Source organism: Chenopodium quinoa, unplaced genomic scaffold, assembly GCF_001683475.1.
Source record: "Chenopodium quinoa cultivar QQ74 unplaced genomic scaffold, ASM168347v1, whole genome shotgun sequence".
NCBI classification, from domain to species: Eukaryota; Viridiplantae; Streptophyta; class Magnoliopsida; order Caryophyllales; family Amaranthaceae; genus Chenopodium; species Chenopodium quinoa.
In genome coordinates this window covers 6,305-25,529 of record NW_018744477.1, presented here as the reverse complement: position 1 = coordinate 25,529, position 19,225 = coordinate 6,305, and the positions used below count along the sequence as shown (strand labels likewise).

General features: G+C 35.4%; 2 protein-coding genes and 1 long non-coding RNA gene across 4 annotated transcripts; 2 read left to right on the top strand and 1 right to left on the bottom strand.

Annotated features, from left to right (window-relative positions):
• The first annotated feature begins 1,019 nt into the window (after window positions 1–1,019).
• On the top strand, window positions 1,020–3,727 carry LOC110697638. The gene is made up of 7 exons (XM_021875019.1): window positions 1,020–1,040; window positions 1,143–1,864; window positions 2,610–2,683; window positions 2,772–2,853; window positions 2,935–3,057; window positions 3,157–3,252; window positions 3,646–3,727. Exons 1-7 carry the CDS (start codon window positions 1,020–1,022, stop codon window positions 3,725–3,727), a joined length of 1,200 nt encoding a protein of 399 aa, XP_021730711.1.
• Window positions 3,728–9,563: 5,836 nt separating this feature from the next.
• On the top strand, window positions 9,564–12,048 carry LOC110697639. Of its 2 annotated transcripts, none has more exons than XR_002506528.1 (7): window positions 9,564–9,725; window positions 9,808–9,917; window positions 10,037–10,276; window positions 10,666–10,850; window positions 11,116–11,181; window positions 11,478–11,527; window positions 11,620–12,048. It is a non-coding gene; the product is annotated as an uncharacterized LOC110697639 (long non-coding RNA). The 2 variants fall into 2 exon arrangements; XR_002506529.1 differs by having other exon boundaries at window positions 9,805–9,917.
• Window positions 12,049–14,292: 2,244 nt separating this feature from the next.
• LOC110697640 (reticulon-like protein B9) lies at window positions 14,293–18,174 on the bottom strand. Its single transcript, XM_021875020.1, has 5 exons — window positions 18,027–18,174; window positions 15,386–15,566; window positions 14,896–15,037; window positions 14,712–14,781; window positions 14,293–14,622 (listed from the first exon to the last, which is right to left on the bottom strand). The coding sequence occupies exons 1-5, from the start codon at window positions 18,127–18,129 to the stop codon at window positions 14,468–14,470; spliced, it is 651 nt and encodes a 216-aa protein (XP_021730712.1). The 5' UTR covers window positions 18,130–18,174; the 3' UTR covers window positions 14,293–14,467.
• Between the last annotated feature and the right edge of the window lie 1,051 nt (window positions 18,175–19,225).

Here is a 19,225-nt window from a genome sequence, read left to right as displayed (position 1 = left end):
TGCCCAAAATATTGTGCCTGTTTCACAATTTTTCCATTTAAAGCATGTACTCTTTTGACAATATTACCCTCATACAATTTATTTAATTCCTTCCATCTTCCCCTTTTTGATGAGTTGTTGTCCTTTTTTGTACTATTGATGCTTTATGTCAGCAATTCCCAACCACACTTTTTTCTATTTCTCTCTATTTTCATTAATGTCCAACCACCTTTTCTTTTTCCCTCTCTATCTCTCTCATCAACCCCAAATGCACCATTGTACTTCTAATCATGCGATTTAAGGAATCTCCAATTTCCTTAATTCCATGAAAAAACTCAAACATGCACGTAATTAAGGAACAGAGGGAGTACTGTATTTCTTGTAGACTTGTACTGTTTGTTTGTACTGGATAATACCATACATGTCTGCTATATTTGTTGATCAATATTCAGTGGTAATTTTTGTCTTTCTGTTTGCAGAAGAAGCTCTCGCGCCTTGCATGCATAGAAAATGAAGAGCTTGGGATGAACATGCTCTCTGAGCAAGATTCAGTGTCCTGTGATAATGATATGCACGGGGGAGAGGAGGATGTTTCGGATAAAGAAGGTGAACTAAGTAGTTTGATTAACAGAATTGAGTTTATGAAAAAAGAACGTTCTAGGTTATGGTTGGAGGAATTCAAGGATTGGATGGATCAGGGATCTGAGAATTGGGTTGATGAAATAAAGAGTAGCCAGGCCGCACTGGCTTTTGGTAACAGCAATTCAAGAGAGACATCTAGCTGGAGGCACATTGGAGAGAATTCAAGGTACATGGAATATATATCAGACACGATCATAAATTCAGAAGATGATAGGAGTACAAATGCTGAGAAAACTAATAGCTCCTTTGCTAGTTCTTCTGCTGGCAATCATGGCTATCAATGGCATCATTCTGCTTCTGAATATGTGGAAACAAAACCTCTAGCAATTGCACGAGCTTTAGATGAAGATCTTCTGAAGTTTTTTTGCCTAAGGGGAAAAATCATCTACAAATAGCAGATGTCAACTCTGTTACACCTGGTATCAGTGAGCATGGCAATGAGTTAAATGCTAGTGTTAATGGTACACCGTTGACTGCCATCAAAAGTATTAAGGAGTTAACGCCATTCTCTGGAACCCCAGTATCACCTCCACACTACGAGGAGGATATTTCTTTATCGCCGTCAGTACTTGGAGGAAGAGTTTTTACAAGTGTCTGCTGAGTCCTTATCTGCTGCTTCCTCTGACAGTAATACTAGCTGTGATGACGAGGATGGACTTGAAAGTGGGCCACCATACCCTGAAAGTTACCAATATACTGGCGAAGAGGGTTTGACTCGAGGTATCAATTGGAAGTTTGCTCCTGAGGTAGGACCAGGATGGGGCTCACTTGATCTTCATACGCAGCAATCCACGAGTAAACTTGGCGTACTTGATAGTTCTATAGAGTTGTTCTGTGGTGATGAACCTCTTCTTGGAAACAATGATGAAGATGCTATCACTTCCAATAAGCAAGTTAATGATTGTCATGAAAAGAAAATCTCTAAAAGAAAACCAAAAAAAAGAGTTGTTTCACTGTCAGATAGCATAAGTTCCTGCAAAGCTGATGTTAAAGATGGGCAACAGAACCAAACTATGAATGATATATATTGCATTGGAAGAGCTGATGGAAAGGTGAACTCAGCACCTGCACATGATGAGGCTGGTGGAATCCTAGCTTACTCAAAGCATGGAGTTTCGAAAACTGGTGACCATATTGAAAATTACTTCAATTCACTTGTTGCAGATACTGCCATTCACGAGACTTGCAAGCAGTACATTGTCTGCAATGGTGTAGTTGAGAGGAAGCCCATGTGGAACGAAAGGTAATATCCATATTTATAGCCATATGTAAGATTTAACAACTCAAGCCTCAATACTTGTTTTCCATTATTTGTTCTAATTTCATTGAAGGACTAAGTATTAGCTACAACCTCTTTCTTTACCCTATTTTGTTGTGGCTGGATATGATGGAAGAAGGGCCCTAACCCTAAGGGCCAACCATACAACTACCACTAAATTGTGACATGTGGCATACATGGATTGTGGGCCCTTTTATTCATGAATTGGTGGCGTGGAAGCTTTCCCACATGACCACTCACCTTTAGTCCTATGCTTTACTTGAGTGATTGCCACTGGGAAATATTTTTACATCAAGTAATGAGTTACAACACTTGGTTAGCTGAAGTCTGAACTTCTATACATACGGCAGTAAGCCATAATCTTATGGATTTACTAGATCCTAAACTGTCACGAGATTCCATAACAAGTCACTGCATGATGTGTTTGGAGGTGATTTGTGATATCTTCAAAATATATCAGCCGTTTGGGCCTTCGACCTAACAATTATTTCTTCTTCTAGGACTTACCTTTGCATTGTATCATAAATTTATTGGTCTCATTGCTTATGTTTTCTTCCTTTCCCTGGTGTTATATATTGTAAGCCTTGAATTTCTTCTTTTCTTGGTCATATATTTTTGTCTTCTGTTGACAAAGTTGACCCTTCAAAGTGCTCAGACATTCTGCAAAATTTTTGAACCTCTCAACTTCAAATTTTATTGACAACTGCAGACCGGTAGCTGTTGTTCTAAGCAGTGAATGGAAGTTGTATGTGATTCTTCTTGATGGCATGCATGATGGGTCAGGTTAGACTTTGCTGTGGTATGATCTCTTTTTCGATGGTTTTCTCATATCTTATGTGCTGTTTTTTGTTTCGCACATGGGTTTGTTTAGGTAATAACTTGAGTCTATTGACTTCACACAAGGTTGAAGACGTGAGAGAGGTTTCGGTTGGGTTGGGTCTTCTGGCTATCTGGTTAGTGTCCTCTTAGCTGTTTCTTTATGCACTGTAGTGTTTCTTTCTCATTAATAGAGCCATTGCTCTTTACTTTTGCAGGGTTTTTATTGATGAGGATACTGCGTATCTGTTGATTACAAGATGCAAGGAAAAAACTAGGCATTTACTTTTCATGATAGGATTAATTGCGCCAGGAGAAATAAATAGATTTTCTGTTAGGAGGTTAAAGTTCTAGTCTATGCTTTTTATCTATAAATAAGCTCAGTATTTGGACAGATCTTAAGGAGGAATGCTTATGACTATTGAAAACTTCATTTGCAGTTTGGATCAGGTTCAGCTGAACTTGTTTGATAGGCAAATATGTGGAAACTTGGGAATCAGCATTTACCAGTATTGTATGGTTTTTTCGGCACAAAGGTAACAGGCATATCTTTTGTGTTCTTTCCCTCACTGTATCTTTTTCTCATAACATTTCAGTACATTCATACATTCCATCTGAACTAACTCAAGGTTATATTCTATATGAACTAATTCAAGGTCTTATGAAATAATCAGAATTGATACTATCCAAATTGGTATTTAATATATTTTGCACTTTCTCTTGATCAAGTCCCTGGGTCCTCTCTCAATCTCATACATGCATGCATCTATTACCCAACTGGGGGTCCAAACATGTATATTAAACTTCCATTTTCATTACCTTATCCTGGTGAGCAGCATTGTTTGTAAAAGCTATGTGCCTTTGGATTTGCCAAGTGACAGTAACCAATGTTAAACTTCCATTTTCATTACCTTTATCCTGGTGAGCAGCATTGTTTGTAAAAGCTATGTGCCTTTGGATTTGCCAAGTGACAGTAACCAATATATGAAATTTAGTAGAAGGCAGAATTAGTGGGTTGAACTTGATGAAAACATTGTTTGGTTTTCCTTAACGTGGTCATTCTTTCATTAATGTTAATATTTCTATTTCCTTCTTTCAATGTCAGTTGAAGAGGATTTAGTTGGTGTGCATTTGTAATTTTTAATACATTGAATCTCATCTTATAGTAGCTATTTAATTGATTTTTTTGGGGGGCTGGAGTACATCATACATTATATGCTTAGTGGACGATATTCCAATAGTAGACCTTTCATAAATTAGGGGTTCTATATTCAATCTACACTTTGCCCTATTTTCACTATTAACACATTCCACTATGATCAATGATGGTAATTACATTTGTGAATGTCAAATTGTGTAAAAAAAAAAAGGGGAGAGTATTCTACAATTTCATTCAATAATAAGTCCCAGTAGTTCATATCCTTCCTTACTCCAATTGCATCTACCAAAAAAAAAAAATAGTTAGCTAGTGATTTTTTTTTCAATTTTTTTTATTGCATTTTGCCCTCATTTCCCTCTCTAATTAACCAAAAGCCACAAACATTGCCATTTATTTAAGCGTTGCTTATATTAAAATCTAATAGTTTGTATTTGGTTTTCTAGGATTATGCAATCACTTATAGTCCTACTATTAACTACAACCAAAATTAACTTTTGAGGATGCTAATAATAATTGGAAATGGTTTCCTAATCAAAAAACCTGTGCCTTGGTTGATGGAGCCCTCCTTTCTTCACATATTGAGCAAAAAGAGGGTTAGAGAAGGTAGAAGATTGGACATAAAACAGGGGAAGGAGGGTTGAGAGTGATGAACTAAACAAGAAAGAAAATGAAGGAGCTACTTCCTTTAAAAACTGACTTTGTCGCACTGGATCCCAACATGTCATAATAACAGCTCCCCGTAGGATAAGGTTGCTGCCCACAGATTGTCTTTTTGAAAGGTGCCAATGCATAAACAGGCTTCAAGGCACTAAAAAGTGATATAAATTCCCTGCGCTTTTGTCTGCCTAATTGAAGTGAGGCACACTGAATAAAAGAGTTAATAATTCTGGAAAATAAAATAAATTTGTGTGGCTCAGTGTGTGCCTCACACCAAAAGATGCATGGCCTGGCTTGTGCCTCAACATCTATCTGTACAATGAAAGTACTGTTACCCTTTTTTTTTTTTTTTTTTTTTTTTGTGAAAACACTGAAAGGTATTACCTTTTTTTCATGGTGAACACACTGAAAGGTGATAATGATTCTAACATCTTAGGGATTTTCATGGACCTGCATCCAAGAAAACAAAATTGTATATAGGTGACAATACAAGGTCCTTAGGTTGATACTTGATAGTCTAACTGTATAACCTATCTCCAAAAAAGAAATTATTAAACTAGACATTAGGACTTGAAGTTACTTCTTCACTTTCAAAGTTGTTGGGGATCTGTCACCCTTATAAGTTAAATTTTGATCTTTGATCACTAATTGTTTGTCTCATTAAAAGCATGTATAAGTGATAAAGTAAAACTATTACAACTTCTTACAACCCATTTGGTAGTCATTAATATATAAAAGGTAATGGGAAATGAATTTGTGTTGCATAAGAAAATGTTATGTATCAAGGCTCAATATCATGCTATTTCACCTCAAGTATCTCATTTTCTTCATAAATCATTTTTACTGTTCATTACCTTCTGTTGAGGAGTGGCATTTGGTGAATTGGAAAAATACAATGGAAAATATAAGTTTAGAGATTACATGGCATTACTGGACATTATATTATTTACTTTTCTTGCTAAATTACACTCAAATATATTCTCAAAACCGTTAATTATTACCGGCTGTTAAGTGGATCGTAAGAATTATATAGATGCTCCAAAAAAATAGTTTCTTTGTCTCTTAATGTTTTACGTGTTGGGTTTGGATGCAAAAGTTATGAATTAGTTGCTAGATTACTTATATATATTGTAATAAACATATGTGGATGGAATGGGAATATAGATGAAGAGAGAAAAGGATTGATTTTTTTTGTGAGAAACTACCTAATAAAACCCAGATATTGTGAGAAACTACATAATATAAAAATGTTGTAAAAAACTGCCAAATAAAAGTTAAATGTCGTAGATTACTACCACTAATCAGATTTCCACCGATAACCTAATTTTCCAGCTTTGATCCACCTAAAAAACACCCCCGAAACCACCACGAGGGTTGGTTTAAGGCTATTTTCTTGGTGGTTGGGGATATTCCGAGTTGGTGGGGGTAGTTTCGGGCTACGATATGGTAATTTTTTGGGGTAAGAGGTGGTAGTTTTGGGTGGTTTCGACTTGGTGGAGGCTTTTTTAAAGCGAGTGTATTGGTTTTGGGGATGAAAGCGTGGTTTCGGGGGTGTTTTGAGGTGATTCAACTCCGGAAAATTAGTAGGTCAATAGTGGAAAATCTGGCCATAAATAGTATTGTACGACATTTTGCTTTTTATTAGGTAGTTTCTTACAACATTTTTTATTAAGTAGTCTCTCACAAAATTTGGGTTTTATTAGGTAGTTTCTCACAAAAAAATCCAAAAGGATTTGATTTGATGGAATTAAAAAAAGTTGTTTTAAATCTAAATAGATTACTTAATTTATTTTTTAAATTTTTTTATTACAAGACAACCTTATTACGAAAGTTAATAATTCATGACGGAGGGAGTAGTTTCGAGCTCTTTTGTTATAACGGTGTATGCAAATTCATTGTCTGTAATTTTAAAGTTTTCCATACTTGTCTTGTAGCTGAGAGTAAGTAGGCTATTGTGCAGGTAGTGCTTAAATGTCCTCATAAATCTACCATGTGATTGTAATATTCTTTCGTTTTAACATTTCTTTTCCTTTCTTTTTCATTAATGATCATATTTCTGCCTTCAATGTCCTTGGGGTTGAGTTGGATAGGACCAATCTGTGGACAATGAGATTACACCTATTGTTCCAATGAGGTTCAACTTCTTTGCAAGTATTAAAAAGACTGCCTCTTGCCAATAAGATTGTTTAAAGACATATTATATTCTTGGCATGTGTTTGCAGTTTACAGGTTATTGAACTTTAATTTATGCTCTAAACCTGTAAATTTGACGAAGCTACCTGTTTTTCCTGTTTCTTTTATTTCCAAGTGGTTAATCATATTTTGTCAAGATTTTATTACTTCGAGGCTTATTTTCATTGTCTTTACTTTCATTTTCTGTAAATCTATTGCTCTCTTTGAAGTCCCGTTTCTTTTTTGTTGGCAGAAACAGAGTGGGTATCCAGATCTCTTTTGTGAGTGGGGGACATATAGTTGTATGCATTGAGGATATCTTTCACTTCAGCTCACTTTCAGCACATGCAGAATGCCACCTCTTATTTCATGCTTGATAGTTGCTGTTCCATTGCTAATGTCTCTGAGATGGTAATTTATACATGATTATCAAATTATATGAATTAAGTTTCTGGATGTGAAAACACTTAGCGTTGAGATTGTTTTGACTAATTTGATTCTGATGGTTTGAAAAGCCCCAATTTACTACATGTTGTAATAGTTTAATTTGGATCCTTGAGATGGAGCCTTTGTATCCTTTTTTATGTAGTGCAAATCCTTTGTCTTACACCTCTCTCAATCTCTTGCCAGATAAGAATACTGGTGTTTGATATAGTAACGGGTTAGGGATGTGTGGTTTCTTTTGTGGCATGATTACCTTACTATTATGTTAGGTTCAAGGTGATCTTGCTTATTAATATTCTGATGTTTTCAGGTCATTGAAGCCAAAGAGAACCTGAGTGTGACGTTGACTCTTAGAGAAAACTCCCCAATATCCTGTCTTTCACCTATACTTGACATGATGAAACGAGAGTTGGATTTAAGAATGAAGTACAATTCCAGGAGCCATGACATGGAAGTTGAAGTGGTTTTCTGCAGAAAGTTTATGCAAGTTTGTCACATTGCTAAAGGCAATTCACAGAGGAATGACATCATCAAGTTTGGCCATAACCTACATTTCATAGTTTGGCCATAAAGTTTTCCCCATCATTAATTCAATGTCTCCCTAGAGCATCTTCTTTTTATGTGAATAAGCTAGTTATTTCTGAGGCTGGCTACTTGTTTTTTGTTTTTTTTTTTTTTTTTTTTTTTTTTTTAGAGTAGAGTAGAGGGGGAAGGTAAGGGAATTCCCTATTCTCTAGCAAATGTAGGTGATGGGGCTCGAACTTGTGACTTCAAAGTCACAAGGTGAGTTACCCACCACGATCTACCAAGCATGTTTGGTTCAAAGTCACAAGGTGAGTTCCCCACCACCTCCACCAAGCATGCTTGGTTCAAAGTCACAAGGTGAGTTCCCCTCCACCAGGCATGCTGGTTCTGAGTTGGCTGTTTGTCCTGAGACATATTGCTTTCAAGGGAATAAGAGAATAAATGTATACTTCCCGCCAGTGTAAGGATGAATAGGTAGGAGATTCTTTAAGACCTGTAAAGTCGCTCTGTAGGAGTACGGATAATAGATAGATCTATCTTCAGTATACTCATCTCCTTTTTTTCTTTAGCACATTGGCTTGAATCCCTGGTGATATCATTCTTTTTTTTTTTTTTTCCATTCCATGATGTGTAATCTACTTATCTCTACCAATTAAAAAGTGGGAATAAGACAAACATTCTGATAAATTGTGGCTTGGGTGTAGAGTCAATGAAATATACTATTCATAAGACATACACATTATTCATTTCAATTTCATCTACTGAGTCAGCCATTTAAGGGAGCCAGCAATTTAGCTATTCTTCTTTTCCAGTTTTGCTTCTCTTCCACTCATTTTTGCTCAACTCACTTCTTCCTCTCCCACACACACAAAACGCTTAATTCTCCATTGAAGCGGGTTCTAAACTTTCTTCTCCGTGGAAGCAACTTCAGAGGTAAGATTTTTTCTATGATCGTTGAATATCAATTTCGCAATTTACGAATTGTTGTGAATTTAATTGAGTCACCTCCACAGCATGTTTCCGTTGTTGATGGGGATGATGCTGAGGAGTTAATTTTCTGCTCAGACTAAAAGGGTTGTTTTGCAGAAAAAGGTTGCTGTTGCTTCTATGCCGCTGAGATTTCGCTTGCCGCTTTGAGTTTGGTGCTTTGGTGGTGAGGTTTTGTTTTGCTTGTCTTTGATATAACTGTCTGTATAGTCAATTTTGGGCTCTTAGGTGGTTTATTTGACTATTTGAGTTGCTTTAACTATGTATAATTACAGAGCCAAAAATCTCATCTATTTTATTTTTTTGGACATAGATTATAATTGTGGAAATATAAGTCTAGGGCCTCTAGGCTATTAAAATGCAACTACATTAAAGGATTATTTTTGGCTAAAATGGCTGCTAAATTGAATCTGCAGTAGTTTTTGGGTTTGTTCACTTTGTTTTCTTTTATATGTTTGGTTTGTTTGTTGGTACATAAAGATTATAATTTTGGAACTATAAATCTACTACTAGAAGATATGTAAAGATAACATTCTAAATTAGACAATCCATCGTATCTGCTGCATCATTTGTCTTCATTGTCATGGTTCTTATCTTCATCATAATCACTGAGAGGGGGTCCATTCGTATTCTGTTAAAGCGCTGCATCAATATTTTAACTTCTTTATGTCTTTGCTGTTGAAAACTATCTTGTATAAAAATAATTTGCGTCTTCCCTACCCACTAATTTCAACTTTCTCTCCATTCAATATTCCATTTGAAGGATGTTTTCTGTTGTTTTGTTGTCTTTTTTGTCAGTTCTCGTTTGTTTATAAGGTCGATTCAAATATTGATTTTATTTGGAATTCTTGTAGTGATGGATGATGATCTTCCACCGCCTCATCAAAATAGATTTGCAAAGAAAATGCACATGTAGTTGGGAATGGGAGATCTGCAGTTGCTGCCCCTGCGCCATATCCAAGGATGCCAAATAATGACATGGAAACACAAATCCATATTATTAAACAAGATGCATACTGCTCAGTTTTGCGGGCCTTCAAGGCTCATTCCGATGCCATTTCTTAGGTACTTAGCTGTTTGCAAATTTATAATTATGTTCAGAATCATTATATGCATTTGTCTTAAACACATTTTGCTATTTTAGTAGGAGAAGGAAAGTTTGAAAACGGAACTAGGGAAAGAGCTGCGGGTGTCAGACGAGGAATATAGGGAGCTTCTATCCAGGGTGAACAGTGATTATATGATTTGTAGAATAAGGTTTGACATATTTTTTTATCATCATTGTTAAAACATGTTTTCAATGTATAAGGTATAATTGTGATTTGATGATGATGATGCTGTTTGTTGACGAGAACCATTTATATTAACTTTGGCAGGGTCGCAGGGAGTGGAGAACGGCAAATGGGGTAAACAGGCATGCTTAGCTCTTCACAACCTGTTCATGAATCTGTACCTAGCCCAACTGTTTCAGCATCGCATAAGAAACAGATAACAGAACAGTCAGTGTCGAATTATCTGTTGATGCACCATCTCCAACCTTGCATCCTAACATGCAGCCATCTTCATAAAATTTCAGAAGAGGCCAACTAGGATCCTGACCCAAAGAGACAAAACTAGTAAGTTTTTGGATTCAAAGATTTTGATAACTAGAGAAATTTATCATGTGCTACTATATCTGCTAGGTCTGCAATGTAGTGTTCCGTGGTTGCTAAATGCTGACAGGTTGAAATGTAGAGGTGGCTTTGTTGTAATGTGGAAATTTTGTTAGTTATAAAACTTATAAAAGAGTAACATATCATTTGTTTGTTTTGTTAATTATTACTGGGCATACAACATGTATGCACATATTAACATTTATTTCATTTTATTTATTTTACTTCAAGTAGATCTACACAGTGACACTCTGAAATTTCCCCATGTACTACAATTAGTTGCTTGTTTGACTAATCACTCTGTTGTTTTATGGTTTTAATTTCCATTCTCATGGAAGCTTGCTGTTCTGCAGACTTTGCCATACCCTTTCCTGCTCCTCTAGGAAGACCTCAGGTCGCCAATCGTAGTACATGAGGCACTTTTGGTGCTAATGACCCTTCTGAAAATGATAATTATGGGAATATTGGGAAAAGAGTATGGACAAGATGGCCGGAAGATAACAATTTCTATGAGGCAATTATAACAGACTTCAAAAAGGTATGGTTTTCTTATTGTAACAACACCCCACCCCCCCCCCCCCCCCCCCCCCCCGAATACAAGTATGGAGAAAAAAGGAAAGCAATCAAACAGAGCCTATCTAGCGCTGCAATGAATTGAGGAAGTTAATTTATCTAGCGCTGTGGCAAAGGATAATGTCTTCAAATTTGTTAATGGGAAAAAAATCATTATAAGCTTTAAGTAAATTTAAAGCATTTTGCATATAATGAATCTTGAAAATTCACATCCTACTATATTTTAACAGGGTCGGCATGGTTTAGTTTATGTATGAACGCCTAACGAAGCATGGAAATGGGTCAATCTGAAAGAGGTAATCGCACTCTCTTTCTGGAGAATAGTTCCTTGGTTCTTTAATTGCGACTGGATCATGCTTTCTATATCTATGAGTTAAATAGTTTTACTTTTTTGCCGGAGAATGATTCCTGAACATGCTGTTGTATTCTGTTTTCTTGCTGCTTCACTTCAAAGCTAGTCTGAGGTGAATGGAAGAATTAATATTCTAAGGAATTTTAATGAAGTACTTTGCTTTCTTTGTGATCAATCTCGCTGCGAATGAATTCTGTTAATTTCTCATACCTTTGTTACCTAACATGCTGCCTTTTTCAGGTGCTACATCAATATGTGGCCTGAACCTTTGGAGTCAGATTTTATTTATGGTAAGCTTTGAGATTTTCCTTAAAACTTCATATGTAAGATGCTAATTTTTTTTTTAATGGTGTTATTTTTGGGACTCATGTATACTTTTCAGCTTCATCATCTATAGGAACTTCAGTGCACGGTTCCTAGAAGCATTTTCTGCAGCTTCTGGTTAGGGATTACAACATTTATATAATTCAGAATAATCTGATCCATTGGTGACATATCTGTGCTATTTGTGTACTTGGTTATAAAAGTTATAGATTTGTAAAGAAATGCTGCTCTCTACACTTAGTTATTGGAAGTGAAAAGGCCTCTTGGTTTTTAAGCCATCTCCCCATTAAAGCTTCAGTCGAATGGCTATGTTTAAAACTTATCCTTACAATGCTGCCGATGAATTGAAGAGCCCATCCATAGCAGTCGGACAGAGTGAAGAGTGCACACTGCGAAATACTTGTATTTGAGATTTTGCAGCTACCTTATTTTGTGCTCAAAGCTTAATACCATAAATATATTTCTGGGTGAGGGTGTAGATTTTCCATTGTTGAGTTTGGCTTGATGATTTGTGACTGTTGAAAGGCGATCAATAAAAGCTGATTTTGAGCAAGTTGCTTAATACAACTTTCACCCATCTTATTCACGGAAGACACCCAGTATAAGCTGATTTACAAAAATTGTAAAGGAAAAATACACAAGAATATTCCGACCTTTTACATGTCTTTTTAAAATAATCTCACTATTGAAAATGTGGGAATAATCTAACTTATAGGTACTCAAAATATTTACTCATAAGTTTATTGATACGAGTAATATTATGAATGGTAAGTGACCGAGAAAATCTGGGAATAGACTAATACTTCGTATATAACTTGTTTTATCAAATGATATTATGTATAAGTTCATTGGTAGGCGTTTTAGCACATGACTTACCTATGAGAGGTCATGGTTAGTGGGATTATTCTCGTTACCCACCAAAAAATATTATACATATAATATATTGTATAAGTTATGACAAATTGTATATTACACGATTAAAGCATCGTTCGTGCACTAAGACAGATATTTAATCAAAACTCACGTCAAAAAGTTAACTTTTTTGAAGTGAGATATTTTGACTTTTTAAGTGTTACCTTTTTAAGTGAAACTATTGAGTAGTCTGAGTTCTTAGGTTGCTATTGTTATACACATGCAATCGATAATTTTTGTAAAGATTTTTCAAAATTGAAATTGTTATAGTTCAACCAAAATTAAGTTATTCTTTAAGTATTTTTTTTAATTAAACCTTGTGATTCGCACTTATTTAATTTTTTTTACATATTAATAACATAGTTGATAATTGGCTTAGATGATTAAATAGTTATTTTTGTTATAAGAGGTTGAGGGTTCAAACCTCTTTATCCTTATATTTTTAGCGGCTAGGGTTTCGAGGGTGAGGGGAGGGGCGACCAACGGTTTTAAGGGGAGGGAGAGCGTTTCCTAGGATTATGCATGGGTGGGGGAAGGTTTTCTGGGGATGGGAGATATTTTCGAGGGGAGCGGTGGGAGAGGTGCGACGGATTCCGGTGAGGAGTGGAGGAGGTATGGCGAGTTCCGGTGAAGTGACTGGGTCTGGTGGCTAGGCGAGTTCCGAAGAGCTGAGTAGAAGGGTGGTGGGTATGGTGGTTTAATGGCGGTAAGGAAAAGGAATGGAAAAGGTTAGAGGAGGGTGAGAAATCAATGATACTACTTTGGGTGAAACTCAAAAATAAAAATGGGTAAAGGAAATGAAAAAAAGTGACAAACAAACAACAAAGGGAATGATGTCAGTTCATTTCCTTTCCCTTTGATTATTAGCCCCAACCAAACGACCCCTTAATCCATAAGAGATAAAAGTCAAATGAAATTTTGTTGGATTTGTCTCATTCGTATGAAACTGGAGATAAAGTCTTTTTAAGACGCATCTTGAAAACCGCGAAAAGTCAAATGGGGCAAAATATTAGGGAGTGAGGGAGTAATATTAATTTTAAAAATGAGACATGTTTATGTGTCAATTAATTTCATTAAAGTTTAATTGTAATAGTCTTTGAGTTAAGGAAAAAAAAAAGAAAAGTCTTAGTATTATCCGTACATGTACATTATTTAAGCTAGTTATATACATATATTGATACAACAAGTTTCTGGTGTGGCCAACCGCACGGTGCAGCAGGGTGCTACATCAGTAACCCCTCTAGTAACACCTCAAGTAACCCCTCAAGTAACTCATCTAGTAACCCCTTAAGTAATCCCTCTAGTAACCCCTTAAGTAACCCTACTTAAGTACCCCCCTAGTAACCCCTAACCAAGTAAGTAACCCTAATCCTACACCACCTCAAAGCCTTAAACTCCACGCCACCACCACAATTCACCGAACCCACAACACAAACCCAGGTCCAACCAAATCCACAACCAAATCGTAAAAAAAAAAAAAAAGAAAAAACAAATACCTTAAAAATTAACAATGGCTTCGAATTTCACTTTAAATATGGCTAAAAAGGCCAAATTCGACCATGAAAACTCTAGTTTGGCCATGAAAACTCTAAGTCTAGAGTTTTCATGGTCGAATTTGGCATTAAATACACCACCCACGAAACCACCAAAAAACCACCACCACCGACGAACGAACCACGTTAGAGAGAGAAAGTTTGAAAGAGAACATGAAAGGAGAAATCAGAGAGGAGAGGAGAGAGGACATATCTTAAAGGAGAAGAAGAAAAGAGGGGAGGGAAAGAGGAGAGAGAAGAATTTTTTTTTTTTTAAAAAAAACGCATATAAAACTTTGTGATATTGATATATACATTATACAATAATGTGTTTTTTCCTTTATGCCCCTGGATATGTTTTGTGAATTTATCTTAATTAGGAGATACAATAGGCACTCATCTTTGCAATATAGAAATTGATAACAATGAACAAATTATCATTCTTTTAATCTTGTTTTTCGATCATAGTTTGGACCTCTTGGAATTTTTTCCAAGGATGCTTTCATCAAACATCTTGTACCATTTCATCATTTCTCCATATATTTCTCCAATTATATAATTTACTTCATCTTCAAATTTCTCATATAGAAATGGCAATAGTTGCATACAAATATAGCCTGCAATAATTTCAAAAATAATTCAATTACAAGTAACCTCATATGTATTGTAATATATATGAATAAAAAATAGTTGATGTTAATCTTACTTGTGAACAAAAGATTTATGGAGGAAATGTAGTTGCCAAGTATTGATAGCATCAACAAACATCCAATTGTCTGTTTATTAAAAAAAATAAAACCCAAATTATGTCACACTTTATAAACCAGAAAAATAATGTGTTTTTTTTTTTGAATTCTGAAATAAAAAATGAAATAATGAAGTTTCCTTACCATAAAGAAGTACATAATATTCTCCCGACATGCAATGTCTAGTAACATAGACAAACATAAGTTTATTCTGGCATGAATCATAGTGGCTACATTTTTGAATGTTGAATCCTGTATCATGATCTCTGGAATCTCAGGAGTTTTCCTACATCATAAGGAGTATATCATAATAATATTATTATTAATCACTTAAGGACATCAAACGACCGTAGTCTGACATGTCTAGTATTCCCTCTATCCTATAATATAGTGTCTGTTTTTATTTTTATAATCAAATTTTTAAAAATAACAGTAGTAACCAAAAAAATTCATTGGTTTAAATCAAAAATATGATCATGTGCTGATATTAGAATCATCTCAATGTTATGTTTTAAATATCAACTTTTTAAATGGTGCATTTAAAAAAAAAAAAAACACATATATTCGTACTTTATTTGGTTGTGGGTACATGATATGGAGTATAAACTAAACAACAATAGGAGAAATGATTTACCAGTTAAATAGTTCTGCTAGAGTGCACCAAATGAAGAACACGAGCAGTGTAGTAATGGATATGTGACAAACAAGGCTTACAAAACTGTATTCAATAACCGCAAATAAAAGCCATATGATAGTAATGCCGAGTAGAAGAATTGCCGACACTTTTGGCTTTCTCCATAACAAGATATCTGCCACTGCAAATGTAAAATAGAAACTTGAGTATCATAATATACTATATACACCAGGAAATTAATTCATAATTTATCTTATTATGCTTATGTCTAGATCAGATATAGAATTTCAATATAATTTAAGATTTTATTTAGGAAAAATTGTCAAAAATAATACAAACTTTGAGCGGTCCGTCAAAAACAAGTCAAACTTTTTATTATTTATAAATAAAACAAACTTTGGGGGGTGCCCACTTTAAACAAGTTATGACCGGTTGGTGACTTGATTAATAGATATTTAGGACATGTGTCATTGTTTTAACGATTTAATTTAATTTTTTTAAAAATTTATCTAATTTTTTTAATTTTTAAAAGATATAAAATAATATTAATTATTATTATTATTATTATTATTAATCTAATTTTTTTCTTTAAAAAAACCAACCCCCTCCCCCACCAGCCACCCCTTCCTCGTCAACCCCTTGCCGGTGCTCCAGCCACCTCCCTCGCACCGGTGGCTCCGATCCCCGCATCCCTACCTCTCCCCTCCCCTCCCCAACTCCATGACAAACCCACAAAACCATTATCCCCCACCACCGAAAACCCCTAACCGCCGCTTCCATCACTCCTAAAACCCTAGCGATTAGGGTTTTCAGTGATGGGGAAGGGCTGGTTGCGGGTTTCGGGGGCAAGACAGGGATGTTTCGTGGTTTTTTCTAAGGGAATTACGTTTATGGTGGTTTGGAGGGAAGGGAATGGGGTTTCCATGATGGTGGTTCGGAGAGAGGGGGAAGGCGAAGGTGGGGTAAGAATGGATGGCGGGCCGGCGTGGTAGCTGGCTGACGCCGCTAGGTTTGGGGGTGGTCATCCAGTTGTTGGTGGGGGAGGAGGGATTTTGGGGCCACAGGGGATTCGATGGTTTAGGCTGCACCGGGGAAGAGAGAAGGAGGAAGCGGGTGACGCGCGGGGGAGGGGGGTCGGCTTCGGCACTGGGGAGTGGGATCTGGGCGCGGCCGGCGCTAGAGGGTAGTGAGGGAGGTTGGCGGTGGTGGTGGCTGGTGGAGGAGATGGTTTTTTTTTAAATATTTTATTTTTGAAGAAAATCTTTACAAATATTTTAATTGTTAATTAAAGTTGGTATTAAAAGTTAATTACATTATTAAACGAATTTATTAAAAAGAAAAAAAATTAACCGATCATTCAGGTTGCAAGTAAAATTACTTGTTTATAGCGAACACCCCCAAAGTTTGTATTATTTAGAGATAATCAAAAGTTTGACTTATTTTTTAGCGGACCGTTCAAAGTTTGTATTAATTTTGACAATTTTTCCTTTTATTTATATAGTAATGATATACAAAGTATTAACTTGTGACACAATTCAACATATTGACTAGCTTTGTAATTTATACTTATAATAAATATAGTCATGCAAAATCTAATTTAAATCGTCTGAATGTATATTTTATTAATGTCTATTTTTTTTAATAATTTTTATATGTCGGTATTTCAGTCTATTAATCATTGTTAATTATGTGTTGGCAAAACAGTATTAAAAGACTCGTGTCATAATATGTCGGTATTTAGGTACAATCATTTCCCATATATGTTTCCACCAAGGAGATACCTGATATTGTGGACGGTACAATTGCTATAGAACCGGAAATAGGAGAGGATTGTACTAATTGATAAAGTATATAAACTGATTATGAGTTTTTAATCATAAGCTTAAGGATTTTCGTTAAGATGCTCCTTTAATATGGTATTAAAAGCCAGTGTGACACAAAGGTCATGAGTTCAAATCTCACTCACCCCCTACTTTCAAATAGAATATTTCGCACTGGGTATGAGGGGACCTATGTCTAACGGGCCTTGGTGCCATAATAATATAGGGTAATTAATAAGGGTAAAGTAGAAATGGTATACAAAAATATTTTCCATAAAATCAAAAAAAGAAATATATCAACTAAAAGAAACTTTTCAAAAAAAAATATGCATCAACTAATTAATATATACAAAATTTTCCAAAGTTATTGGGGATTTGTGGATTCACTTTTCCTTTCCATGCCTACATATTTCATCAAAATAACAGTACAAATATAGATGTGCACACGAATTCCCATCACACTTTATACTATTAAAAGTAACAATAAATAATCATGCCACAACTTACCATCTAAAGCTCCAATCCGTCGTACATTATTTATACAACGTAAGTGTGAACTATTTTATGCATTAGAACGTATTGTTTGGGAGGATTTGGGTTAGTTTCGTTTTATTAAAGCTCAAGATACTTTTTTCATCCTTTAATCAATAAAAGTAGTTATTCTGATCCCCTTCTTAATTCATCTAATAAGGAATTAATACTTGTCAAAAAAAAAAAAAAAAAAAAAAATTAGGAAGTAATACGTAGTATGTAATTAGTAGTATTAATGCATCATGCATGAGTTATAATAGTTAATTATAAAGGATTAAGTTGTGACAAACCTTCTCCACCACCAAGAGCTTCATGAATGGACCTTAGCCGACCGAACAGCCTCGTCGGAGCGGCTTCTTTGTTGTTGTAAATGCTCTCTTGAACGGATGTCATTTTGAAATTCTCTGGCTTGAGACTCTTGCAATAACGGAGCTACTAATATATACAAAGTACTTCGTAATATATAAGTATATAAGATTGTAGTTATATATACTGTACATTGAGGTTCTATACTTTGTATCCAAGAAAGAAATATAGCTAAGTTAGTAATTAAAGAAGAAAGGTATGCCTTGAAGAATGATATAGAAGCATGTTTACTGTTTTACTTTTCAAATTCGATCTCCAAATTCTTAATTGTTCCTTATCCAACATTAGTTCTTTGCTTATTCAGACCATTGCATTACATAATTAATTAAAATCTCATCTAATGGTTTTCTATTGCACGAGTCTTAATTGAACGTTGCCCTACTAGTTTTCTTCTGATTGCGTTACATACATAATTAAATCCCTATCCTTGGGTTTTGTATTGCTTGCATCAATATATTTGGTACCTTTGTTTCTTGATGGTATTAATACAATTAAGTATTAAGGACGAGATCTAGCGAGAGTAAACAGGTGGATAGGTGTAAGAAAAATAATGTGGATCAAGTAAGAAAGAGTGATCGAGTGAAAATATACATGTGGATATTAGAATACTACCTCGTCCATTTTTATACAACATTAACTTTTATCTTTTCAATTAGGACATTGTATTTTAAATAACTCGAGCAACATTTTTTTCTAGTGATTAATAAAATACTACCTTTGTTTCATATTGTTAAATACGAGTTTGGGCCACAGTCACAATCATGAGAGAGAGTTCACTTTACAAGTCTAAGGAGGTTCCATCCCAAAACATAAGGCCATAGGAGGAGTAGCACCTTAGCCTTATAAAGTGTTTAACTCTCTTTTCTTTTCTTAATGTGGGACACTTACATGTGTTGTTTGGGAAGACGCCTCAACACCCCCCTACACATGTAAGGTCTCTTTTCAATACAGCCACATGTGATGTATCATGGGGTCATAGTGCATTTTCACACTTCCCCTCACATGGACCCATTTAATTTAATTTGGCCTAAGGGGACATTAGGTTTTAAACCTATGCCTAGAGGTGGGCATGGGCCGTGTCGGCTCGCGGGCGGCACGGCACGGTGGCCCAGCAGTGGGCCGT